The 21,112-nt window shown below is 43.3% G+C and overlaps 1 protein-coding gene across 2 annotated transcripts in view; it reads right to left on the bottom strand.

Moving 5' to 3' along the window:
* Nucleotides 1–3,619: 3,619 nt before the first annotated feature.
* The window catches only part of SYT10 (synaptotagmin 10), a 42,477-nt gene continuing 24,984 nt past the window's right edge, over nt 3,620–21,112 (bottom strand). For both annotated transcript variants that reach the window (XM_081927138.1, XM_081927139.1), the window contains 5 exons: nt 17,869–18,433; nt 14,166–14,286; nt 10,845–11,016; nt 8,598–8,727; nt 3,620–7,188 (listed from right to left, as the gene is read on the bottom strand). In XM_081927138.1, the coding sequence (XP_081783264.1) occupies nt 7,117–7,188; nt 8,598–8,727; nt 10,845–11,016; nt 14,166–14,286; nt 17,869–18,433 (1,060 nt within the window). In that variant the 3' untranslated portion in view covers nt 3,620–7,116. The remainder of the gene's footprint in view (nt 7,189–8,597; nt 8,728–10,844; nt 11,017–14,165; nt 14,287–17,868; nt 18,434–21,112) is intronic.

Genomic DNA, 21,112 nt, shown 5'->3' with positions numbered 1-21,112 from the left:
TTACTAAGCATACAGGAGGCAGGGAGTATGAGGCACAAATCTCCTCCTCTGTCTCCTGCTCCCTGGTTACATGATGTGTGCAAGACCCCCCCCAATCAGTTCAGCCCATGTGTCCCGGTCAGGTCAGCTATTCCAAAACACCAGATTGGACCTCCCAATCAGGTCGGGGGGGGGGACAAATGCACAGCTGTACAATTCACATAAGAATGTATATATGCAAAAGCCTCAGTTCACACTAAGAATGATTGTCTTGTCTCAGTAGGAGGAGAAACATGTGGGCACTGCCTAATCATTTACCCAAAAAACTCAGTCTAGGCGTTCCTGCTATGTACCCCCTAGCCTAGTCTTCAGCAGTGCCAATCACATTTCTGAACTCTAGTCAAACTCTCTGTCTTTCTGTGTAGAAGACACACATTTTATCTCCCGCTCCCTTCTCACTGTCAGACTCCCTCCCCATTTTGAAAGCCCCAGGTCACTCTAGGTGGATCCAATCTGACCCAGGCCTGCCTCAACCCATTCTGGCTGAATCCTGGGTCAACCTTCACAGACCCCTGCTTTCCATATTGGTAGTAATGCCTTGATATTCAGCAAAGCATATCTGAACTCTGCTTCTTCAGTGGAAATACAAATGTATGTTCTTGAAAATATCTATATGTACTTTTCAAAATGCAACTGCTCCCTAAAATAATCTGATGAAAAACTTTTTTTCAATTATTCACCTGTCCACTTGCAATATAGCTAAAAAGAAGTTCACATGTGGGTCACCCAACAAAACATAGAGAAACCAGGAACTCTATTGGATTTGTTTGGTCCTCTCTATAGTCAGCATGTTCATGATTTCAAAAATGAGAAATTAATGTTAATTTAGCCATAGTTTTCAGCTTGGGAAGAATTTATGTGTCCTGCAAGATTCTATGCACATGCTATGACCAGATGAGCAGTTAGGACTCAGCCCAAAGACTGATTATTTTTTTTAATACCCATACTTGCATTACTGAAAAACATCACTGGTAAATGAATAGCAGTTGACTGGCAGCTGACATTTTAGTCCCAAAACTGGGTGAAAAGGATTTAAGCCTTTATGGCTAAAGACAGGTAACTAGTCTTCTTAATCAGATCATAATTAGTTTGGGAGATGAGTTACTCCTAATGGGGTAATATTTATTTTGTCCCATTTTTACCTCTGCTCAAACAGGTTGTGCAGGCTTTTGAAACAATACAAAATTCTTCAAGACTTGTTGGCGACGCATGATGGAATGCGCACACCAAGAGGAACATCCCTTCTAAAAAATGATGTCTCCAGCTTGAGTTGGTACCAACAAAGCAGTGTCACTGTTTTAGAGAAGCATGCAAGTCACAGCTGCCACAAAGGAATGCAAACCACTATTAGTAGCACAGGTTGCAATCCTATGCACGTTAATTAAGGTGTCTGGAAATGCTGACTCAATCAGCTTAGGCATATAGACCAACTGCATGGTTAGGTGCGGGAATCAGCCTTGGCACTGTCCAGTCTCCCTCTCAGTGTGTATAACCTGTAATGAATACTGGGACCTAAACACATAGATCCTCTTTGCTAGGGCTGTCTATATTACAGGTCAGGGTACATGAGCCCAGTGTTTGATTCCACACTGCAGAAAACCTGGGATACAATCTTGCCTTCGGTCCCATTAATTCCATGAGTTTATGTCATGTCCAGGGTCGTATCCATACATCCTAATCCAAACCTCGTGCAGCTCTCATTAGCACCCCGAGCTCAGTGCTATCAGACCCGAATGTGCCGTGGAAACATCTGTGTATCTCCAGTTCACTCATCTAAGCATGAGCATTGGAGTCCTCACACACAAGCCTGAGCTAATGAATCAGACATGTAGGCTGCATTCTTGTCATGTGCCTAAGACCCCTATTTGGCTCATGTCCATGGAACTTTGTGCAGCTGATTCCTATTCCTCTTTACAGAGGCTGGCTTTTAAACATCTAACCTACGCAGTAGTCCATTTGCATGGCTGAGAAGCAGATGTGAACCATCCACCACATATTAAAAATAACACGAGGTGCAGGCATTCCGTATCCAGGATGGCCCATTTGATAGAACCAATTCTACCACTACCATTTTTTATTTTTATTTTTTGGTAGAGAGAGATTGCAATTTGGGCCATTCTACAAGAGTGAGGATGGGATAGGTGCCCAGCTGCCCACCCCTTCAATGTGCAAACTGACTGTTGGGTGGGCATACATCTGAACTGGGGCTCACTGAGTTCAATGAGACTAACACCCAAGTAAGTGTGCATAGGATTGCATCATTACATGGACAACACTGAGGAGAAGGGCACAACTAAATGTTTTTCCTTTGGTGTTGGATAAAAATAACAGCAACAATAGGTTGTATCCCATGAAGTTGTCCCATTTATGCAAGGACTTCCACCTAAATGGAACTCCTTCTTCCTCCCCTCTAGATCTGTTCTGGGTGTAGCCCCAGCCCTCCAGAGCAGATTGGGGGGGGCATGCAAATGGGAATCAAACAGGGATAGGGATTATTGTTGTGCAGGCAGAAATCCTATTGCTAAAGTGATGACTTTGACAGATGCAACCTAATAATAATAATAATAATAATAATAATAATAATAATAATGGTAATAATTTATATAAAACAATGGCCCTTGAAATCTATTCCAAGTTACAATAAAAGCTATGCCATAGCAGTAGAAACCGACGAAACAATCAAAAGTATATGTTCCTTACAGAACACTAATGCTACATTTGTTCATGAACTTGTTAGGGTTTTTGTTTTTGGACAGTAGGCGTAAAACAGTGCAAAGTATATTGAAGTTCAATCTTACAGTATTTCACCACCAAAAATATAGCAGAAAGAGCAGAAAGGCCCTTTTGTTATTGAGAGTATGAGAAGAGAAAAATCAGAATAGCTCTGAAACAAACTCTGTAGATAGTATGCAGATGCTTGTGAAAACAAATAGCACTTGGAAAGTATTTGTGATGATGGCAAGTAAAAAGGACATATTCAAAGAGTGCATCACAAGAATTCTGCAAGCGTCGATCTACACATACAGATTTCTGTGACCATAAAGTTGATAGTTTGAGGTACTTCTCCATAAGGTGACGCACAAGCAGCTTACAATTGTTCAGTACCATAAACATCAACTTGTGACAAGTACCCATTTTAAAAAAAATAGAACAGGATATTGAAGAAAACCCTAGATAATATCTGGGTTACTGCTACTGGTTGGAAAGTCTATGTGTGGTAGTTTTGAAGCAAATTATCCACCTGTTCTTCCCCTTCCATGTGATAGAAACAGGAGAGATGGCGGCAAAAGGAGATGATACCAAACCACCTTGTTTCCCTCCATCTTTATTTTAGCCTGTCCTTCACATGACCTGTGAATGCTGCCTAAAACAAAGTTGTGTTATTTCCTGTCCTAAAATTAAAAGTGGGGAAGAGGGATAGAAGGAGGGAGAGAGGGAAGCAGCAACAGCAGAGCAGGAGGGCAGGGTTACTTGCGGCCTACTTTATGAAACAGTTGGGGTAGAAAGGGAAGGAGGCTTACTTGGACCTTGGACCACTGCAGCAGGGATAGGGAACCTGTGGCCCTTGGACTCCAACTCCCATCAGCCCCAGCCATCATGGGCTAGGGCCCCAAACACCAGGGATCTATGGGAGTCCAACAAGTGCACCACAAATTCCTCACACCTGCTCTACAGAATTGCCCACCACCACCATTAGTTATCAGTCATATCCACCAGTAGAGTATAACTTTAAACACCCAAATGTCCTTTAAAAAAAGCCAATCTGGTTCATTAAAGTGCTAACAGACATATCTAAGGTGCAACTGTGCATACTATGGGTAGAATCTGGAGTCTTGTTGATCTCAGTCCTGTACATTAGTCATGACTAATGTTCCACATTTGATTTCATGTTGTTGGGACCGAAGTGTGACTAACTTAAGCCCCATTCAGGCATGGTCACTTTTTGTGTTCAAAGAACATTGGGGGTGGGGGTGGGCGCTTGGGAAGCAAGGCTGCGCATGTTGGTCCTGCCCCCAATGTCACCATCACTCCTAACCTCTGTGCATTAAGCATGAAGGTCTGAAGGAGATGAAAACATGCTTAAAATCATCCTGGCAGTTTCAGGTTCTGCATAATCCAGGGTCGCAACTGCAGAGAAATATCTAAACAAGTATTGCTGAATGTATTTGGAATATCCCTTGCAAATGCACAAAGGCTTAGAGCAGATATTGGGACCAGGGACTCCCCCTCCATGTACTCTTCAAACATGGCACTTCTAACGCCTAAATAGGGCTTCAGCCTGGATCCAAACCACTGTGCATACAGTTGACTCGCAACTTATGCAGGGGTTATGTTCTGGGGATAGCTTGTAAAGCCAAAATCATGGATAGTCAAAACACACTCTCCCAGCACCTCCAAATACTCTCCCAATGTGCATGCAAATGGTGGGTGGGATTGTGATAGTTCCTCGCCCCCAGTTAAATTTTTATTTTTCCTAGCCAAGTTAAATGTGCATAAGTTGCAAGCTGACTGTACCATGATTGGTGTTGAAAATAATGGAAGCTGGAAATTAAGCCCATACATAGATTTTAAATTGGACATTTGGCAAATAAATGTGATCAGCAAAAGGGCCAAATCAATTTAGGCAATTGATTTGCAGAAAGAAGAATCAACCTAAAGTCTGCACACTAATCCATCACCTTTATATCAAGCTCTGCACTTGTCTACTTCTTTCTATTTCATGGCAAGACCAGCTCTGAAAGAGGGCTGCTTCATGCCTGACATTTTTCCTGCATGGAGATAAATCTCTATCACACCTGAAGCAAGGCACAAGAGTTTAGAGTTTCACAAACAGCAGGCTCTGGTGAGTTTCTTCTGCACAAATGTTTTAATTTTGGAGCTTCTTTCAATGCTTCTCCTGAATATAAGGATTCACTGACCTTTCCACACATCTATTGCAATGACTGGTGTGCTTGTGTGGAATGCTGTCAGCAGTCAGCATAAGAATGTTTTAAGCCATCATAAACGAACACGGGAGAACAGAGCTCCACAAGCTTCAACTTTTTAATTTCAAATTTAGGAGACAACAAAGCTTGGCTTGCTGACTTCCTGCTACATTGAAGCAAAACAGATTTTAGCCCTCCAACTTACAACACTAAATCTGCATCCCAGAACAAGATGCATCCTGGTACCATTTTGAAAGGCTTTTTGCCTTCCTCAATGGATGGCCACTTTCTTTTCTTTTCTTTCTCTCCCTGCCCCCTCCCAAATGTGCTACTCTTTGAAGGCTTTACATTTCTGGTTGTCTGAACATCTGTGTGCCCCAACTTCTAGTGACCTGAATTCACACTGTAGCTTCATAAATGCTTATGCTAAGCTCTTGTTGCATCCAAATGTCTGATTATGAATCCTCCAGGCCAATCACATCAATGAAGTTAAGCTGAAATACAATAAAGTGTCAAAGAGTTGCCCCTTTGATATAGCAAAGCAACGCTATATCAAAACCCTAGAGGCTAAAGTGCCAAATTAAAGGCCAAACTTGGTGCGATGGTTAATGCATCTTTGTATGTGTGTTAAAGCAAGCAGGGATTGTTGGGCTGATGATTATTGGGGATTTCCTAATGCAAATAGAAGATCCAGAGAAATAATCTTTGACAGTAGGGAAGAGGGATAGAACTCCTCATTCCCAGTTGCTACAATCCCAATACTTATCAGCTCCATCCTCAGGGGCTGCATTTTTTTAAAAGCCCCCCCCCCAAGCCTACACACTTTAAATGCAAAGGTGCATTTAATAACACAGCACACACTGGGCCCAAACACAAGTTACTTTACACATTTCAGTTTCACATTTACACATAAGACATCTTGGCGTACACCAGCATTTCTTAAACTTTGGGGAAAGGGTGTGAGAAATCACAGGAGGAGATGGGGGTTGCCAGATGGCCATCCGTGGCTAAGCAGCTCCTGTTTTCCTTGGCTGAATGGCTAACTGGGGAGCAGACCAACCTTTCCAGCTGGGTTGCATGAGGGAGAGAAGCTCTTGTCGACACTAAATCTTCCCTGCGCCTCAGTTGCATGGCTGGCATTCTTCTGGCTCTCAGGCCCAGATTCAACCCAGCAAACAGGGACAACCCAATGGAGAACAGGGGCTGCACCCAATGTTCTCTGTGTATTAGGGCAAGGGCTCATGCACTAGCAGGTGGGCGAGTTTTCACATTGCACAACAGAGGAATCAAACCCAGCTGTTGAGCTCAAGGAAACTCAATGCACAACTGATTGCACAATCTATTTTACAGAGAAGTTACCAGCAACCTGCTTATGTAGTTTTTGGTGCAACTGCATTTCTTTCCTGCCAAACCTTTCACCAGTGGAACAAATATACCACAAAGTGACTTTGGCACTATATTGGATACAACCCCCATTCAGTGTTGGTATGCACTCCAGCTTCCTGAGCACAATTGGAAGGAGACTGCAGTGAAGGGCGGATTGGTGATTCTTGGAAGTGCTGATGCTCATGTGAACTTCCTCGAGGAGGCTCTTTGAATCCCACTCTGTATTGGGACCACAGAATGTACAGTAAATTCAGAAAGGGGGCGGATTTTAAGAAATACTAGTGTACATGTAAAAATACTGTATGACTGTTTGGCACACTCATTAGGGAGCTGTGATAGACTGCAGTTCCCAATACAAGATTCACCCAGTGGCAAACCTGTTTTTGCCTCCATGTAATCTATAAAATTGTCACCACTTAGAGGCGAGTTCACAAGAAAGTACAACAGAAAGCTTTATGTTGACACAATTTGTGCTATCATGAGCATTATGTTGCTTTCAAGACCTTAAACCCACCTATACTTGTGTCCCTCTGAATGCCTTGTTCAAACAAAGAAAGAAATGACGTCTTTTCATGACATCTTTAACAAGTATTCAAGTGAAAGGTAAGTTAAGAATGAGAATTAATGGTATTATTATGCAGTAGAAATACAATGGATCAAAATGCAAAAATCTGATTGCAGGTCATCAGCTAGACCCAAACCTTTTGTAGCATATAGACATGGTGAGCTTGTTGTGAAGCTGGCCATGAAGAATCCACTGTTCAAGCTAGGGTGTAAGTGGTGGTTTTGGTGATGAGCAAGATCCTTGACTGTCAAAACTGGTTGCTCGGCCTGGCAACTAGAAGAAATAAAATATTTTAAGAAGAGTCCTGTAGCATCCACAGGTCCAGCAAGTCCAGCATCCTGTTTCTTATAATGGCCAACCAGTTGCCTTAGAGAAGTCCACAAGAGCCCTCCCCCCACTTTTCTCCCCAGCTACTAGCATTCAAAGGACTACTAGTTCCACCTTGCCATTGTGATCAACAGCCATTGACAGACCTATCTTACCCCATGAAGATATCTAATTCCCCTCTAAAGTCATCTAAGATAGAGGCCACCACCACATCTTGTGGCACCAGATTTAATCCAGATTGAATTATTGCCAGTTGTTCAACATGAGAGAGCACTGGAGAACCTTCTAGAAGCTTCTGTTGGTCCAAAAGGAAGATATATTTACTGGATTTGAATATTAAATGGTGCATTATCATGGGATCAGAGAAGACTGGTGGTGAAGCTGACATCTAAAACTGGAGATCTGGAGGATGCCCTGGGCATCTTTACAAAAGTACCATCTTCATGAGCCCCAGGTGTGCATAGCAATTTTGCAGTTATGTGTGGTTAGTTCACCTCATCATCTATATAGATTAGCCAAGTGGCTATTTTTTGGTGTGTGGCAAATAGCCATTGAAAAATGTCTCATCCTATGAGGAAACTCACTGGGTTGCAATGTGTCTGGTCTCAAACATTATCAATTTATTGCTTGTCACATCATTTTGATGTTCAGGAATTATCCTGGATAGATGTGGTTGTATATTATTGTATCTTGGCCACTTTATTTATAGTCTCTTTACATGTTTACATTGTCTTTTGGGATTAAAGTTGGATTGCACTCTTGCACATATTTTAGAAGCATCCAGTAATATTTTTTGTCCTCATTTTAGTCCATGCTACAGTGGGGTTATTGCCATATGCCTCTCCCAACAGAACAAATGACATTTAATTTGGGGGAAATGGTGTTTGCATTGAAAAAGTGTTTTCAAAAACTTTCCTGTATTCTGATCCTATTGAGCATTTTTTTTTTAGAAAAGAAAGGAAAAGAAACAGCAGAGAATTCAGTCCCAAATTTTCTGGTTTTGTTTTTGTCTGAAATACACCAGTATGAATGTTGTTAACAGGTGGCATAGAATGTAAAAGAAAGCCATTGAAAAATTGAACTTGCATTCTCTTCTACAGGCTTTTTCAAATAATTTACTGAAATGCCTAATACAAAACAGGGCTTCTCAGCTTTGTTTGGTGGAAAAGATTTTTAGCATCTTCTTTCGTACGTTGTTCTGCATTTAACCTCTTTTTTTTGGTCTCCCTTCACATTTCTATTTGACAAAAATGCTGCCTCACGAAATAGAGAGACCTATTTGTAAATAAGATATTAGTACATAAAATAGTGAAAATGCGGAATAGGCTGCTGAAGAGATGCTTTAGTCCTCTTACCTCTACCAAGGGATGCCAGTGGGTTATTGGCTTGCGGGGGTACGCCAGCATTTCATTCCAGTGGTCTCTTCCAAGGCCTTCAGCGTCAAGTCCAGCCCTACATACTCCAATCACCTCATTGTGTCCCACTCTAGGATTAAAGGTGGAGAACAGAACGTCTAAAGATTATCCCCAATGCCATGCGTCCACAAATAATGCAAATGATAGGTAGAGGAGCCACATTCTGTGACAGGAAAAGCTAGATATTTACACCCCAAAGCACCAGGAACATTATATATATATAAATTTTGTTGTTGTTGTTTAGTCATTTAATCATGTCTGACTCTTTGTGACCCCATGGACCAGAGCACGCCAGGCACTCCTGTCTTCCACTGCCTCCCGCAGTTTGGTCAAACTCTTGCTGGTAGCTTCGAGAACACTATCCAACCATCTTGTCCTCTGTCGTCCCCTTCTCCTTGTGCCCTCCATCTTTCCCAACATCAGGGTCTTTTCCAGGGAGTCTTCTCTTCTCATGAGGTGGCCAAAGTATCTCAGCTTCAGGATCTGTCCTTCCAGTGAGCACTCAGGGCTGATTTCCTTCAGAATAGATAGGTTTGATCTTCTTGCAGTCCATGGGACTCTCAAGAGTCTCCTCCAGCACCATAATTCAAAAGCATAAATTCTTGGGCGATCAGCCTTCTTTATGGTCCAGCTCTCACTTCCATACTTATTGGGAAGATTAAGGCCGCATGCAACCTTGTATACACTTACCTTGCAGTATGCCCCATTGAATTCTATGGGACACACTTCTGAGTATACATGTATATCCCATTCTGTGTTGATGGTGGTGAAAAGCAGACACAGTACTAAATTTTAATCAACCAAACAAACAATCATTCCAATTGCGCTGTAATGATGCACCCACTGCCACCTGTTCTGCTTCGGCAAAGTGTCAGCATGAACACATCTCTGTCTATCCATCATGCTCTGCAGGTATCTTGACAACAGTGGATTTTCTGTTCTATACTGCCCAGCACACTTTCAAATGTGCCCCTTCAACATTTATTATTTTTGGTGAAAAGCACCATTAGCCCTGAGAGCTAGATCTATTTTACATTTAGTAAGGAAAGGTAAATAAATTAATAATTAATATTTATCCTTAATATTCAGGATTCTGAAACAAGCCTGCACAGCAGCAGTTTGGTGGGAAGCAGGGCTGGCATAGTGTGGAATAATAATAATAATAATAATAATAATAATAATAATAATAATAATAATATCTATACCCTGCACATCTGGCCGGGCCTCCCCAGCCACTCTGGGCGGCTCCCAACAGAATATTAAAAATGCGATAAAACATCAAACATTAAAACTTCCCTAAAGAGGGCTGCCTTCAGATGTCTCCTAAAAGCCAGAAAGTTGTTTATTTCTCAGTTTTTAACCTATTGTGAAAGTGTCTACCTACTTGCCATTATTTATTTACTTATCATATGTATAAGGCTGCCATGCACCCTCTGTGGGGCTATCTTTGGGGTTGGTCCAAAGACTGGCATACACTCTAACATTTCTCCAATGAAAATAGGGACGTCCTATTCCATAATTATAATTTTACTATTTATACCCCACACATCTTACTGGGTTGCCCCAGCCACTCTGGGCAGCTTCTAACATATATAGAAGCATAACAGAACATTAAGTATTTTTTTTTTTTAATCCCTATACAGGATTGCCTTCAGATGGCTTGGGGGTCGGATAACTCCATACCCTCCAACATTTCTCCAATGAAAATAGAGACATCCTGAGGAAAAGTGGGACATTCCGGAATCAAATCAGAAACCAAGACAGCTTCTCTAAATCAGGGATGCCCCTGGAAACTAGGGGCACTTGGAGGGTCTGGATTGGTGCAGAATATGGTGACTAGGTTGCTTGTGGTGGTAAACTACTGCCAGCATACTGTATAACACCTTGCTTGTTGGGCTTGCCTAGGCTACCAATCTGCTATTGGGCAAAATAGAAGGTTTTGGTACATGCAAAACTGTCTACAGCTCAGGAGCAGTTTCCTTGACAGACTGCCTTATACCTTGTATACCCAGCAAGTCCCTGCTTTAGGTCAGTATAAAGATAACACCTGTCATTATTATTCCAATAATAATAATAATAATAATAATAATAATAATAATAATAATAATAATAGATTACTATAGCACCTGCTCTTCTTGAATCTCCCTCCCCCCAAAAAAAATCAAAAAAGAGAAAAATGCAGCATACCGGTCATAGTCCATAACAGCGATGGAGAGGCTGACTTGGTCCACATTCTCTGGAGGGATGTCAAAAACAATGGCCTCACTGTATACTGGATTGAGAGTGTTTTTCTTTGTAGTTGTTTTTCTCTTTTTCAGGCGCCGACCATCGCACATCAGGGACACTTTGACATATGGATCTGAGATAACAGAAACGGAGGTCAACACAACTGGGTAGGAGGACACCAACAGTTCTCATGTAGAAGGTTTGGTTCCACCACAAATACAGAGGAAGCTGCCCTATATGAAGTCAAGACATTGGTCTATGTGCTGGTCCCGTTGGGAGGTTACTGTGAGGCGTGGTCAGAGTCCGGTCCTGGGTCTAGAGACAGTCCACACAGGGCGGAGTGGGATCTGAAGCAAGAAGCTGGGTGGGGTCGGGAACTCTGGAAGAACAGGACTGGGTGCTGGCAGCAGCAGGTTTCCAGCGACGTTGCTCCCGCAACCTGGGACCGGGCTGACTGGCCTTTATCTTCTCTGAGGCCAGGGGCGGTCCTGGCCACCAGGTGACCCACCTCTCCTGGCCTTAAGGCGAGCACTCCTCCTGGGAGAAACCAGTTCCCTCCACCTCTCTGCCCTGAGCCTCTGCAGCTCAGGAGAGGCTGGAGGATTACTGGACCCAGGGGAAGACTCACCTTCCCCTGACAGGGCTGGGAGAGGCGCACCTGTAGGCAATGTGTCCTCAATCACCCCTGAAGCCAGAGTGGATTCACCTAGTGCCTGCTCCTGAGGATCCGGCACAGGTGCAGGCGCTTCAGATTCAAGGCCCTACCCCAGCTCAGCTGGCCCTGGAGGCGGGGACTGTTGTTTTTGCAGAGTCCCGTACACAGCAGAAGAATGAGCAGTACATGCCACATGCTTAATTTCAGTTTATTTACACTTCAATGCTGAGAGTTTACAAGCAGGCATCTTGCCTCTGCTAGAGCAGAGAAGCAACTCCTCTCTCCTCGGAAAACAAAGAACTCCGAGAGAACTGTGAAAAACAGGAAACCAGTGTACGTCACATCCAGTCTCCTCTTCCTGTGGGAAAACCCAACAGCAACTGACTGTGGAATGTAAACACCTGTCTCGTGACAAGCACTTCGCTGCACAGAGAAGAAAGCAGAAACCAACAGGGACTCCTGTGCAGGCTGGGATTCCTCCAGTTCAGCCTCTGAATCGGATTCCCAGGCCATCACAGTCTATCTAGTTCTGTTGACACCAACTGGCAGTGGCTCTCCAGTGTTTCAAGGAGGGATCCTTCCCAGCCTGAGCAGGAGACACCATGAATTAAGTCTGGTACCTTCTGCACGCAAAGCCTGTCTCCTATCACCAATGTATACTAGATGATGCGCTCAACAGTGGCTGCTAGCCATGATAGCTATGTTCTCCCTTCCTTGTCAGAGACATTATGCCTCTGGATGCCAGTTGCTGGGAATCTCAGGTGGGCAGAGTGCTCTTGTGCTCATGTCCGGCTTGCAGGCTTCCCACAGGTATATGGTTGGCCACTGTGAGAATAGGATCATTGGCTGATCCAGCGGGCTTGCCTTATGTCCTTATATCCAGAAACGACACCCATTTATTCAGGGTGGTGAAAAGCCCAACATGCCAAATCAGGTTCAATGTCATTTGGGGTGCAGATTGTCACTGTTTTTGGCTGGGATTCAGTCACATCCCTGCAAGTTCCAGTGGCTTAAGTAAAAGTGGATTTGGTGCTTTTGTGAGACCACCTCCTTGAAAAAATGGACTTTTTGCAATAAAGAGTGATGGGAAAATACACCGGAATGGGTGTGATAATGACTGTGTGGTGCAACTTCATATAGGTAAAGGGACCCCTGACCGTTAGGGCCAGTCATGGCCGACTCTGGGGTTGTGGCACTCATCTCGCTTTACTGGCCGAGGGAGCCGGTGTACAGCTTCCGGGTCATGTGGCCAGCATGACTAAGCTGCTTGTGGCGAACCAGAGCAGCGCAGGGAAACGCTGTTTACCTTCCTGCTGGAGTGGCACCTATTTATCTACGTGCACTTCGTGCTTTCAAACTGCCAGTTGGCAACTTCCTATAAGTTCCCCCCAAACAAACTGAATTATTGGTACTGTCATAGACTGGCTAGAAGCAGAGGAGCGGTGGGAGGCACCAGCAGCTACCATTGCAACAGCAGCGGGGGGGGGGGGGCAGGGCTGGTGGGCAACGGTGGGTTGCCTGAGGGCAGTCCCAAGCTCTGCCAATGCGAGTGCCTGCCAGTGTGCCCCCACCCCCATGCCTCACCACTGCCACCTGCGTGCCAACCAGCCTGGCTGAGAAGGAGGAAGGGGGAAGGCGCTGCCACTGCCACCCACCAAGGAGGGAGGAAGAAGAAGGTGAGAAAGTGCCTCCTGGGCTCTGTTCACCCTTTGTGGGCTCTGTGTGCACCCCCCTCTGCCTAGTCCACCAGGGGGATGCAACACTTGCCCCACCCTGGGTGACGGCAATCCACGCTATACCACTGCAGAGTAAGGTGTGGCATGAGGACTCAGAGTTCCAGCCAAAACTTGTACTAACCTGCACCAAGACAAGCAGAAGAAAACACAGAACAAATGGAAGTGTGGGTAGCAAACTAATTCAGCAAACTAAACAGAACATACTTGTATGTATGTATGTATGTATGTATGTATGTATGTATGTATGTATAGAATTGCATCCTAAAGCAGCTGCAAAATGCACAGAAGCCGTCACAAGTTAAGAACATTGCTAATGGCATTTGTAGTGCACTAAGTGACACTTATCAGGAATATGTCAAGGTTTTGGAATGAGGAAATAAAGCATATGATGGTATTCCTTTGTTTGTTATCCGAAAGCTAAAATGACACAGAGTCTCACACATTGTTTAAACCCAAAGCAAAAAGAGGGAAGGTTTCATCAGGGCAGAAGAAGGGTGTCCCCTAGTACTTTTCCAGCTCAGAGTAATCTTCCTCAATCAATCAATCAATCAATCAATCAATCATGGGAAGATACAGAATTCCTCATTCTCCCTTGAATCTTTTTCCCTGCTCAAGAAAAAGCAGCTTGGGGGAGGCAATTTTGAGCTGTGGGTGTTGGGAACTGACAGGAAAGGAGAGGGCTAAGCATTTGCTTCCACTCAGACTGTCTATTGTTTTGCTTTTTGTTTTCAAAAGTGAAGGAAAGAAACATAAGAGATCCACGTATTGTTTAATTCTCCTCGTCTGTGAACTCAATATCAAATGCCCTGAAATCCTGAAGGTAAGAGCCCTTCCCCAGAGAGTCATCACCACCCACAGGTGAAGCTAAGCGAAAAGGAACATTGCACTTACCTGATGAGCCAGTGATGTCCATAGCTTTAAGATTTCTGCATTTGATGACTGTGAGGGTCATCCTCCCTGCTGTTGGCAAATAGCAAAGGGAAAACATGATCTCCCCCAAATCTATGCTTTCCTGAAAAAAACAAGCACAAACAAAAAACATAGGTTATAACAGGGATGGGCCACCTTTTCCAGCTTGAGGGACACATTCCTTCATGGGCAACCCTCTGGAAGGGGGGACCTCAACACCAGTGGTGGGTGGAGAAAGGGGCAACAGATGTGGTGAACATCAAGGCTGAGGCTACTCAGCATGCCCTGATTCTTGATCTTGTGTTGAACAGCTAGGAGTTCATGGACTCCACTGATAGCAAGAAGCCTGAATGCTTCCAAAATCCTGGAGTTGCCACTGAAAGGAGTAAACTGCTCCTGATGAAACAAGAAACTTGGATATGCACTGGAGAACAGGGGCAGGTCAACTATTTCTGGGTGATTTGTAGTAGATTAGTCAGGGGGACACCAGGGCTTCCTGCTTCCTCCAGTTGTTTAACTGCAAAAAGAACCTGCGGGTGGGGGTGCTAAAGTAGACTGCTGAAAGAAAGGTTTTCATGGGGGCAACCAGAAATGAATATTTGGGTGAAATGACTCTGAGCTCAGTTTTGGCAAATTACTATATAACATTTCTGTGCTGGCCACATGAACAGATGTACCCTGCTCCTTAATTCTAAGTGTACGTCTCATCCCATCCCCTACACCACTATTTTGCACCTGGTTTGGGCTGGATGTTGATGATTTAGTAAAACCCCCAAGGTAGAGCCCACAAATTTGAAGGCTGCAAACCTTAGATCAGGGGTGGGGGCCTGCGTTGCCTGTAGAAAGACCAGGTTCGGTTCCTGGCATCTCCAATTAAGTGGATCATATAGAAGTGGTGCAAAATAATAAAAGGTCTCCACCCGAGACCCTGGAGACCAGGTGCCACCCAGAGTAGGCTGAGCTAGCCGGATAACCACTCTGACCTTTGTTACTAAAGCTACAGAGAAAGCTTTGCTTGCTGCACACAGCAACTCTTTTCCAGCTGAAAGGTTGGAGCTCTCAATCCGTGCTTCCTCTTTTTCCGCGAAGCGGCAAGGTTATTATTTAAAATTCTAAAAAGCAGTTCATTACCAGCAAATCAGGATACAGCCACAGTAAGCCACACACTATAATTGGTCTTGCGTGTCTCGGAGAGCTGAAGGCACTTGTACTAATGTCAGAAGGCAAGAACAGCAATAATGTTCAGCTGCATGCGTATTAGCAGGTCTCTAACGATAGTGTTCTATTTTAGAGGACAAAAGTCTTGCTCAAAATGAAGCACTGGATGATCCTTGAGGCTCTGTATAGGGTATGATGGCCTCACTCTTTTTTTCATGCCGGTGGGCCATTTTGATATTTTTAAAGAACCATCAGATGTAATTTGAAAGCCTTGCAATCTGAAGTATTTAATTTGATGCAGTATATACTTAAGTCGCAGGCGTATCAAAGGATATGGAGAAAGCTGCAGTGTGGCATGGATTAAAGTTGCAAGCCTAGCCTCTAAATGAGTAAGCTCCACTGAATTAAATGAGACTTACTTCTGAGTAGACCCTTAAATTCACAGCATTAGGTTGGGCTGACACCTATTTGTATGTTCTAGAACAGGCATATCAATGTGGCACCCCTATATATTTGAGGAGTGCTATCTATAACAAAACTATCCCCTTCTTTTTGTGTACCGTTTTCTCCATATTCAGTTCATTGAAACACTGATGTAGTATCTCAGAGATGCTTAGAGCAGTGGCTGGGAACCTGTGGCTCTCTAGATGTTGCTGGACTTTATTTTAATAACTGAAGAGCAGCTCTTGGTAGCTACTGGTTGGCACTTGTCATTCTCTGCTTCCTTGAATGCCCCAGGCACAGTGTTGTTTCAGGGCATATGTGTGTGGTGGTGTCATTTTAAAAAGTGGTGGTGGTGAGGTGCACCATTCCCCCCCCCAAATGACACACTGCCTCCAGCATTTGAGGGTGAAGGGAGAGGGAGGTGGCCATCCGTTAGTGATTGCTAAGAGGGATGTCAGCTAACTCCCATGAGAACTTGGGACCAAAAAAATTTGAGCATCCTGATTTTGATCAGCAGGGTGTTGGAGGGTATGTCATTGTATTATTAATGGAACTCAGGGCAGCAAACATACAAGGGCTAAAAGAATTAAAACATATTTTAAACAACTCCAGACTGGGACAGATCTTTGTTTAAAAGGCTTGTTGAAATTTCATACATTGAAATAAATGGACATGACTAACTTAGGTCTATTAATTTCAGTGAGTCTGCTGTGAGTCAAACCAAGTTGTACACAACCCTATTTTTTGTATATCTGTTTAATTGTCTAAGGTTCATTCTATGGCTTTTCCTGGTATTATGTTGTTACCCGTGGCCCATTTATTTCATCCTTGAAGATCAGTGTGACATTAATGTATTGCTTTCTTTTTAGATATCTAAGAGTAAATTGATTGATTAAAAATCATGATTTCAGGGGCAGACATTTCTAATGGGATCAGAAAGAGATTATCTCCATCCTGCACACATCCTGCTCCCAATGTGTGAAGAGCATCATACTCCTTCACTGCCTCAAGGGCATTTTCTTTCATGACTGACTCCATGTCTGTCCATTCTCAATGACACTCTCATGGACATTGTCCATTCTCCTTCACAACATGCAGCTGAGAAGCCAAAGGATGATGGGAGATTTTTTAATGGTGGTGACTGGTTCAAAGTTAATGAAACAAAAATTAGGAATAGATGAACCGTTTTTTTATAGTGGGAAAGAGGTAAACAATGGATCCCATAAAGATCTGTACTGGGATCTACAAAAAGGTGCAGACAAATGATCAAGGAGATGGACAATTATTCCATGAGGAAAGCTTACGGTAGTTGGAGGTTTTTTTATGGCTTAGTTGGGGAAAAGGTGAATAAAGGGAACCATTTCAGGGTTGTATGAAATTATGTATATTGTGGAGAAATTTGGTAGGCCCAACTTCTCCCTCTGTCATAATACTAGAATCTGGGGTCATCCAATGACTCTGAAAGTTGGGAGATTCAGGACAGACAAAACAAAGTACTTTTTCACACAATACTTCTTCATGGTGTGGAGAAAGTGGATAGGTATAACTAACCCCTCTCTTGTAAAATAGACAAAAGTACTTATGCGCACAGTGTTTAGTTAAAGCAGTGGAATTTGTAGTGATGGCCACCAACTTGGTCAGCTTCAAAGGGGGATTAGACAAAATCATGAGGGTAGGGCTATCAATGGCTGCCTGTTATGATAACTGTGTACTACTACCTTGAGGATCAGAAAAAGTATGCCTTTTAATACCAGCTGTTGAGAGGACAGGAGTGGGAGAGTGCAATTCTTTTCATGTCTTGCCTGTGAGCTTCTCAAAGGTATCTGGTTGGCCGTTGTGAAAACAGAATGCTATCTGAACTAGCAGGACACTTACGTTCTTATCTGAGATAGGACAGGACTGAACACTCTCCTCCCAACTGTAAAGTGCAGGATATTTACCATCTTTCTATCTGGCAGTTATTGATGTGGGGAAAGTATGCATCTGAATCTTAGTATATTGGTGAAATGATCTTTGTCCTACAAAGTACAATAATTCATGATCTTTTTATATCACGTATCACATTTTGAGATATGCTACTTACTGCAGTGGCACAATGGATGTCTTTCCATACTGTGGCCTCTCTAGAGAGATCGGAGACCTCAAAAAAGTTATCCAGAATGACTTCTCCAATCATGTCATGTCTAGAAAATCTGTCAAAATCATATACACTGAAATGTAGTTTCCTGTTGCAAAGTTGATCATAGGCTACAGGAAACTGAAAGGTTTCATTGAAGACAGGGTTTAATGTCTTTCTGTGAACCCGTGTCTGAAACTTTTTTTTCCTGTCTGGAAGAAGGTAGATTTTCACATAGGGATCTGATGTACCAGTGAAGTCTTTAGCTGGTAGTTCCAAGGCTTTGACAATGGTAACCAAAAGCATCTCATTTTCATAATCATACTTAAGGGTAAAGTTGAGTTTCCCACAAGTTTTCACATCCTCTTTCTGGCCTTCTGAATCCACAGACTTCTGTTTATAAAGTTCCGGTTTTATCCTTCCAATGCTGGTAGTTGTCTCCCCTCTTTGTAAAACAGGATCTGTCCCCATGTTAAAATCAATGCTGGACACCTGCATTTGCCTTGGCAGATGCCTCCTGAAGGAATTGTGCCTGCATGCGTAAAGACAAAGAAATCAACACTGATAATCTCAAAGGGAAAGAGAATAACTTTCATATAGCTAAAAATGAGAGGAGTAAATCAACCACGCACATTTAACAAGTTTCCATTATTGTTATAACTCTCTGGAGAGAACAATTACTAACAACACTAGGTAATCCAGGAAGATAATTCAATGATTCAGTTCAAGAAGAATGTTGACAATTTGGAAGACAACAACAAACAACAGCAGCAGCAAATATAGAGGAGAGCTACAAAAATTACAAAGGGTTTAGAAAGCAAATCCTATTTGGTAGACTGAAGGGAATGGCCATGCTTAACCTAGAAAAAAGAATCTTGATGGAAAATGGGTACCCTATTTCTGGCCAGTGTATATTAGAGCTGCAAAAGGCAAAAACAAGAGCGTCAAGTTGCTCAAGAGAAGCTGAGACCCGTGGCAGAGACCACTGAGGAATGCTGATATGTGAGAGCAGGCATCAGCAAACTTTTTCAGCAGGGGGCCTGTCCACTGTCCCTCAGACCTTGTGGGGGGCCAGACTCTATTTTGAAAAAAGAAGAATGAACTCCTATGCCCCACGAATAACCCAGACATGCATTTTTTTAAAAAGGACACATTCTACTCATGTAAAAACACCAGGCAGGCCCCACAAATAACTCAGAGATGCATTTTAAATAAAAGGACGCATTCTACTCATGTAAAAACATGCTGATTCCCAGACCGTCCATGGGCTGGATTTAGAAGGCGATTGGGCCAGATCCGGCCCCCGGGCCTTAGTTTGCCTACCCATGTGTGAGAGAATGTATTGGACATAGTCTGTTCCCACCTCACAGGCAATTGTTGGCTGCTACAAATGATAACCATTACAAGTGAATTAACCAAACAAGATCTCCAGGGACAAGGGTGAAAACCTGATTTTTTTATTGTGTGGGTGGGATAAGTCCTGCCCTGCATAATCAATCACATGACAGGGCACGCATACACCATTTGAATGGCAATGCCCATTGACTTTGGGGGGGCAGCCCCCTCAAGTATTTTATTGGGGTGTGTGTGTGAAGAGACCTTGGCCCCTAGGAGCTGGGTCCTATGTCCAGGGATGATGAGAGTTGCAGTTCAGTGACATTTAAGAATTCTGGGTCCAATTCATTAATAAGATGGCTATCCGTATTAATTTGAAGCTTTTCCAGAAACCTGATTGTGCCACAAACTCCACAAAGCTCTGCTGTTTGCTTGATTGTTAACAACCTAAAAGAGAGATGAAGCCTTTCTTTTTTAATATGCAGAAAAGGATTAGAATGGAAGCAGGAGAAGATCAGTAGAGGGCAGGTTACAAAGGTAAATATTCCACTGCTGTTTAGCCGGATCTGAATTCAATAAGGCAGGGGGGAACAATGTTCAAGTTTTCTGTTGAATACTTTGCACTGGAGATTACATTGCTTAATTAAAACATTGGTGTTTTTTTAATTAAAAACCCACTTTTCTTTTTTTGCAAGAACAAAACCCTGTACTTTTTTATTTTCTGCAAGGACATATATGTACTGTCATTAAGAGGCAGTTTGTCTGCATGTCCCCTGTTATCCATGCATGGGGAAGGAAGGTAGCTGTACCTGTTTAGCACTCTTCAGGTTCTCCATTTTTAGAGTGCACTGAAATAAAGAAGAGACCCAGCTGTGACACTCGCTCTTTCATACCGGGAGTACAAATTGTCCATGAGGAAACTATTGTGTTGTACTTCATGAAAAAGCACTCTTTCCATTTACACCCAGAGTGTCTGCTAAATGGAAAACCCTCAAGTACTGTAGCCATCTTTTGTTGAACAGGAATGTCCGACTGAACTAAGTGGAAGCCGCGCAGATGTAAGCCTGTTTACTCCCACTGTCTCTTCATCACATTTCATCTGAGCACTCTGACTGCATTCAGATGCAACAATCAGCTGTGGTTTATCGATATGTAAATGCACTCTGGGCTTATGCACCCATTTCATGTATTTATTACATTCGTATCCTACCCCAAGGATATTAAGGCAGTGAATATCCCATTTCTTCTCCCCGACAACAACCCTGTGAAGTAGCTTAGGTTGAGAAGGAACGCATTTAGCATCCTGGAATCAAATATGTAATAATATTAGTTTAGTTATGTCTGTTTGTATAGTCAGGCTTGTGGAGGTAGCTAGGAGGGATTTATGCATCTTTGGCTAGCTGTAGCTTTACTTAGAATAGCTGGACCTGACCTTTACCATTCATGCCCTAGTTACATCCATACTGAACTACTGCAATACCACTTGCTGGTAGCCGCAGGAGGGCAAAATGTTCTTGTGTTCAGGTCCTGCTTGAAGATTTCCCACAGGCATCTGGGTGGCCATTGTGAGAACAGGATGCTGGAGTAAATAGGCCACTGGCCTGATTCAACCAGCTCTTCTCATGCTCTTATGTTCTGTGTGGCTGCAGAAGCTGCAGCTTGTCCAAAATATTGCTCACGAACTGGGCCATAGAATGTCGAACCTATGCCAGGTATGTTTGCTGTCTGTTTCAAGTAACCAATCTGAAGGCTCATACTGAAGGGCTCCTTTGAAAAGTCCATGACAGCCCAGGGCCAGGTTACCCCCAGGACCATCGTTTGCCATGTGACCCTGACCAAGCCCTGAGAGTGGCACGAGAGGGCCTGCCCTCTGTCC

This window comes from Podarcis melisellensis, assembly GCF_964234715.1.
Source record: "Podarcis melisellensis genome assembly, chromosome: 10".
In the NCBI taxonomy this organism is placed as follows: domain Eukaryota; kingdom Metazoa; phylum Chordata; class Lepidosauria; order Squamata; family Lacertidae; genus Podarcis; species Podarcis melisellensis.
The sequence above is the reverse complement of the archived record's forward strand: the minus strand, read 5'-3'. Positions and strand labels throughout refer to the sequence as shown.